Genomic DNA, 6,355 nt, shown 5'->3' with positions numbered 1-6,355 from the left:
TTATTTATATCATAAGAATCATAATACAAGTCACGTACATACCAAACTGACAAAACTAAAAAGACCGCAAAACGCTTTGGCTATAGGCTTCTTTGGTCTGTTGCTTTGGACTCCCGTTTCCTTGATGTTGGATCCTCGAAGATGGTAAACCTGCATTTGGCTCTAGGTTTCTTTGGTCTCTTTTTTTTTGCTTTTTTTTGCGAGGGAGGCTTCTTTTGGTCTCTAATAGGGTTATCTAGATGTGGGACGAAATCACTATTCTGACCCTTTGAATGAACTTTGTCACAAAATGAACTCGGTGTGAAAGTATTTCACGATCTGACCCTTTTAGCAATGCCACAACCCGCGGCGTTTCTGTCCAACATAGAAACGCCGAGGTAGCTAGCGTGTCTGACTAAAGAAGAAACGCCAAGGTAGCTAGCGTTACGGACCATGTAAGAAACGCCGAAGGCGCTGGCGTTGCAGCCCATCATGGAAACGCCAATGACCATGGCGTTGCTGCCCTGTTTGGTCATAATTAATTAGCCTTATTAATTAGGTTGTTCATCCACGTTCCACATGCACATGAAAAAGGGCAGCAACGCCATGGTTCTTTGGCGTTTCTGTGATGGCCAGAAACGCCAGCGCCTTCGGCGTTTCTTACCTGATCTGCAACGCTAGCTACCTCGGCGTTTCTTCTTTGATCAGAAACGCTAGCTACCTCGGCGTTTCTTCCTTGAGCAGAAACGCCGCGGGCTATGGCGTTGCTAAAAGGGTTAGATCGTGAAATACTTTCACGTCGAGTTCATTTTGTGACAAAGTTTATTCAACAGAATAGTGATTTCGTCCTCTAGATGTGTGTCTGCAGTACTTTCAGTTTGGTCCTGTGGTTTGGAGTTCCTAAGACGTGGTGGTTTCTTAGATGAAATCAAAGAGGGCGGCCCCTCTTTTGCTCAATAATTAAAAAACTGAAGCAGGTTATCTTTTCAACAACCAAAGTTCTCGCACAGATTAAATTGAGTAACAATGGAGATTGGAGAGAGAATGTTAGTTGGTGAGGCCGTGCTAGCCTAAGTCGCGTGCTCTGTAGCCTGCATGGTGCACGCGCTGCTACTTTGTTGAATTTGTCTTCCCAACGCTAACCAAGATCCAAGAAGGAAGCAAACTTATCTTCCAAGATCGAGTTAATTAATCAGGAGGGATATGGGATCAGCAGGAGCCCAATGTTGGTTGTCGGTACTAAGGTTAATTTCTTTTTTTAACAACACAGACGCAATCACTCATCCCTATAAAAACACACGCACACCCTACCCCTTTGAGTATCTATGCTTATGAGCACTTCCGAGAGACTGAGCCAACATATCATCTTGAGATTGACGAAGTCTTCATAGGCGCCTCGTTGTCGACCGGAATGTCTCCTCCCACTGAACGTACATCATTAAAAAATCTTAAAATAAATCCAGGATAATGCGAGCACGGGGACTTAAACCCTGATGGCCTAGGGATACCACTGTCCTCCTAACCATCCAACCTCAGGTTGGTTCGCGGTTAATTTGCTATTTGGGCTGCCTCTCAGATGCATGACCCCCAATTAATGAAGTGAATACTTGCAGTGCTAGAAATTGTACGAAAATGCTAATATTTGACACCAAATTTTTAGGCATGGCATATCAAATGTTAATTTATATTGGTGCCATAGTTTGCAAGCACGGTAATTTTCTGAAGAAAAAGAAAATGAACTAAGATGGATTTGTCATGCTTGCCAATTAAACTTGTCATTCTTGACCATCATAACTTTAATGAATAATATTTGATTTGACATGCTTAAAAATCCGACGTTTGCCAAATACTCGAGTCGAAATTTTATTACTATATAGTACTTGTAGTAGTACTAGAAATTATATATCTCTGCATAGCATGATTTGGTTGACCATACGCCACGACATAACGTGCCAGGGATCGCTCAGCAATCTCGAATCTCGATCAGCAACTGACGGTGAGTTAATGATTCCTGTTTGTACTTGTGTTGTAAGTAAAAATTGGTGTTTAATCGATCAGTTGCATGCATCACAGGGAAGAGAAGACTACACCCATGCATGCAGGATGGTTGGCTAGTTAATGGCACAAGGTCAAACCTTATCAACGGTAATGTTGATATGCCACAGCGTACGTCTTGATTTTGTTTTCTTTCTTGTCTCCCAGCCGGGGCAGAAGAGAAGAAGATCATGTGAAATGGCTGGCACATGCTTGCATGGCTTCTGTATGTATGATGCTCGCATCCAAGGTCCAGTTCACCGTCGTCTATAGGAGTATATAACACAAGTCCAGTTGGCCGGCCGGCGGCACACTGTGTGCTCTCCACTCGCTGTGGATCGAGGATCCCCCAGTTCGTCATGTACGCGCTGAGACATATCCTGGGCTTCTTTGTGGGCGCGGCGATCACGGCGGCCTTTGTCGTGCTATTGCTGCCGCCTTCTCCTTCTCCGTGCCCGTGCCCGTGTGGTGGCACATCGCCGGCAGATCACAAGCTGGCGTCCTCGGACCAAGCTGCTCTGAAGAAGCTCGATACGGTAATTAAGTTTATGTTCCTTTTGCTTCTCCCAAAATTAATCTGGATGCACGTCTGAGCTCTGAACCTGCGCTAGCTGCAGGGGGTGAACAATGCTGCACGGGAACGGGAACGGGAAGAGGACGACGACGAGAAGCTGGCGGAGCTGCTGCGGAGCGCGGCCATGGACGACAACACCATCATAATGACCTTCACGAACGAGGCGTGGACGGCGCCGGGGTCGCTGCTGGACATGTTCCTGGAGAGCTTCCGCATCGGCGTGAGGACGGAGCCGCTGCTGAAGCACCTGGTGGTCGTGGCCGTGGACGGCAAGGCGTTGGAGGGGTGCCAGCGCGTGCACCCGCTCTGCTACCGCCTGGCATCGACGGCGGACTTCGCGGCGGAGAAGTCGTACAACACCCCGGGCTACCTGGACATGATGTGGGCGCGGAACAAGTTCCAGGCGCGGGTGCTGGCGCTGGGGTTCGGCTTCGTGTTCACGGACGTGGACATCGTGTGGTTCCGGAACCCGCTGCTGCGCATCCCGGTGGGCGCCGACATCGCGCTCAGCTGCGACTGGTTCTACGGCGACAACCCCTACGACCTCAACAAGACGGCCAACGGCGGGTTCCTCCACGCCAAGCCGCGGGCGCGGACGCTGGCCTTCTTCGCGGACTGGTACGCGGCGCGGACCCGGTACCCGGGGGAGCACGACCAGTTCGTGTTCGACCAGGTGAAGCACGAGCTGGCGGCGCGGCACGGCGTGACGGTGCAGTTCATCGACACCCAGTACCTGAGCGGGCGGTGCGAGCCCCGCATGGACTTCCGCAAGCTGTGCACGTTCCACGCCAACTGCATCATCGGGCTGCGGTACAAGCTGGAGTATCTCACCGGCGTGCTCGACGAGTGGAAGCGGTTCAAGGCCCAGGAGGAGCTGCTCGGCACCAACAGCACCGCGCTCACTTACTGACATTCTCTCTCTCTCTCTCCAGTTGCTCGCCGTTACTCTCGAAATAATTTGCGCGAGAACTAGTAGTTGGCCGAAAAAATTCGCCTTCCGTTGACTCTCTGTACCGTTGGATTAAGATCCAATGGCTGCCCATTTTTGAGCTGGTCTTCCTCTTCCGGCCGTTAACCTCAGGCTTGCCTCTCTCCTCCGGGTGTGACGGTCCTTGTCTCCGGCCTCACCTCCCTTTTATCGTCACCGATTCAATTTTCATGTTCTCAAGAGTCCTTGCCCTTCGAAGAGCTTCCACACATCCCTTCTTTCGTGCTTGTCAAAGAAGCATGGAGTAGAAGGGAAGCTTGAGCATTTAACGCTTCAACTTTGAAGTCATTGATGAAGCCTATGCAACCTGGGTCGCACGTCCTGACCATGAGTAGAAACCACTCAACACAGGCAAGCCTATTGATTAGCCTAAAAAGGCAAGCCAGTTAATTCTCTGAATCCAGTAACAAATCACCAATCCCCGTTCCTTTCAGCTCTCACGTCAGTCGAGCGGCGCCATCTACAAGATGTAGCCTGAAGGACGTACACGACGCAACGAGTAGACGAGCTGCGCCTGAAGGACGAGCTGCCAGGGTGGTGAGGAAAGCTGTCGTGTGTCGTGTACGGCGGGGGAGAACAACGGGGGTGGCGGCCACACCGCGGCCGCGGTGAGCGAGCCCAAGAAACGCCTGACGAACAAGTTGTCGGGGCGCAAAGGAACGTTGGAGAGAGCAGCCGTGGCGAGTGAGCGGAAGAAGGAAAGGGATACGGATTCGTAATTTGTTAATGAAAGCACATGAACAATAGCCTACGCGCGTTGAGATTCGGTTTGTGCCAAGTGTCCACCACCGGAGAGGGTCTCACGATCAGGACTGTGACCCAGGTCACATAGGATTTTTTTTTTCCGATGCCCCTCGAGGTTTGGATGCTTTGCAAATTGCTCGTCGGCCGTTATAATTCTTTTTAGAGGATAAATGAAGTTTTATTCCTTCGGTAGTACTCCCTTCGTTCCTAAATATTTGTTTTTTTAGAGATTTCAACAAGTGACTACATACGAAGCAAAATGAGTGAATCTACACTCTAAAGTATGTCTATACTCTATATACGTCCATATGTGATAGTCCATTTAAAATATCTAAAAAATAAATATTTAGGAACGGAGGAAAATGATTTGGATTTGGATGCTAATTCATGGGAGTACCACACTTCACCACCACAGAGAACTGAATCACAGTTTATACATCAGCAAGCATCAAGAGGCATGCGAAAATGACATAAATCGGAGTGCATCCATGCATGGTTGCGACAGTGGCAGATCGAATACAGCCCAGAAACATCTCCGTATGTCCGTGTGTCGTTGTGACGAACACATGTCTTGCATTACTTGTGAACGCCGCTGAGGCGCTCGATGACGGTGATCAATCCCCGCACGCACAAGTCACCGTCGCCGTTCGCCACCATCGCCGAGAACATCTGCCGGAACAGCGCCGCCCCGGGCAGCGCGGTGGCCTCCTCCTCCTCCTCCTGGCCATCCCCGATCTCCAGTGCCATGCCAAGGTCCTTGATGATGTAGCGCGCGGAGCCGGAGCCGGGGCCCGACGCGAAGTCGCGGCTCACCGCGCGCGTGCCGAAGATGTCCATGACGCGCGACCCCGCCGCGCCCTTGGACACCGCGTCGAGGAACAGCCGCGCGTCGAGCCCGGCGGCGTCGCTGAGGCCGACCACCGCCCCGGCCACCGCAATCTGGTTGGCGATCTTGCTGCTCTGCCCGCTGCCGGGCGGGCTCATGTGGGTCGGCGTGCCGAGGTGCGCGAAGAGCGGGGCGAGCCAGGCCACCACGGCCTCGTCGCCCCCGGCGAGGATGGCCAGCGTGCCGTCGCGGGCACCGGCGTCGCCACCGGAGACGGGGGCATCGACAGCGTGACAGCCGGCGGAGCGCGCGGCCGCGGCGATCTCCCGCGCGAGGGAAGGGGAGGAGCTCGTGCAGTCCACGAGGACGCCGCCGGGGCGGAGACCCGCCAGGGCGCCGGACGCGCGGACGTCTCCGGGGTCGCTCACCATGGTGAACACCACGTCGGAGGCCGCAGCCACGGAAGCGGGCGAGTCAGCGACACTCGCGCCTGCGGCGACCAGGGCATCCGCCTTGACCGACGTGCGAGCGTACGCAGTCACCGTGAACCCAGCAGCGAGGAGGCGCGTGGCCATGGCGCCGCCCATGACGCCAATGCCGATCCATCCCACCCGCGTTCTCCCCCGCCGCACCTGTGCCGGGTAACCAAACCCCAACGGTTCTACCTTCTTCCCCACCTCCATGACCATGCCCATGATCTTGACCTCACGGGCTCGACACGCTCAAGCTCAACGGTCTAAGCTCCCAACGACCCAAAGTTGTGGTTTGTTTGTCAGTTGTTACACCTGCACCTACAGAAGGGCAGATCATGAGAGCGAGAGAGAGAAAAAACATCCCATGATTCGCGCGTTCCAAATCTGGGATAAACAACTCACTTGTTCCAAAAAGCACAAGACTAACTTACACTAACTACAACGTCGATCGTCAACTCACAATTTGTCAACAGTGTTAGAGATATATTTAGTTTACTTGTATTTGGTAGTCTAGGATTTGTGATTCATCTTCTACCTTATCTTCAGGAGAGATTTCTTATTATTCAAGTCTTGTACTTAATATATACCCGCCCTCGAGACTCAATAATATATCCATCATATTTCGCAGCAATCATCTCTCTCGTTTCTAACATGGTATCAGCCTAACCGATCCAACCTAGCCACCGCCCGCCGCCCCGGGGTGATCGGCCACCGCCGTCGCTGTCGATACACCTCTA

At 52.4% G+C, this 6,355-nt stretch overlaps 2 protein-coding genes across 2 annotated transcripts; one reads left to right on the top strand and one right to left on the bottom strand.

The window, feature by feature from the left end:
- Positions 1-2,325: 2,325 nt before the first annotated feature.
- Positions 2,326-3,703, top strand: LOC123184479 (uncharacterized protein At4g15970-like). The gene is made up of 2 exons (XM_044596581.1): positions 2,326-2,549; positions 2,631-3,703. Exons 1-2 carry the CDS (start codon positions 2,373-2,375, stop codon positions 3,495-3,497), a joined length of 1,044 nt encoding a protein of 347 aa, XP_044452516.1. The 5' UTR covers positions 2,326-2,372; the 3' UTR covers positions 3,498-3,703.
- Positions 3,704-4,895: 1,192 nt separating this feature from the next.
- LOC123184478 (probable 3-hydroxyisobutyrate dehydrogenase-like 3, mitochondrial) lies at positions 4,896-5,828 on the bottom strand. The gene has a single exon (XM_044596580.1). It carries the CDS (start codon positions 5,826-5,828, stop codon positions 4,896-4,898), a length of 933 nt encoding a protein of 310 aa, XP_044452515.1.
- Between the last annotated feature and the right edge of the window lie 527 nt (positions 5,829-6,355).

Source organism: Triticum aestivum, chromosome 2A, assembly GCF_018294505.1.
Source record: "Triticum aestivum cultivar Chinese Spring chromosome 2A, IWGSC CS RefSeq v2.1, whole genome shotgun sequence".
Classification (NCBI taxonomy): domain Eukaryota; kingdom Viridiplantae; phylum Streptophyta; class Magnoliopsida; order Poales; family Poaceae; genus Triticum; species Triticum aestivum.
This window is presented reverse-complemented; position numbering and strand designations above follow the sequence as displayed.

Bases quoted from the DNA above. Each gene is read 5' to 3' on its own strand.
- LOC123184478 (XM_044596580.1), bottom strand. From the start codon at position 5,828: ATGGAGGTGGGGAAGAAGGTAGAACCGTTGGGGTTTGGTTACCCGGCA.
- LOC123184479 (XM_044596581.1), top strand. From the start codon at position 2,373: ATGTACGCGCTGAGACATATCCTGGGCTTCTTTGTGGGCGCGGCGATC. The intron at 2,550-2,630 runs GTAATTAAGTTT...CGCTAGCTGCAG, and splicing joins CTCTGAAGAAGCTCGATACG to GGGGTGAACAATGCTGCACG.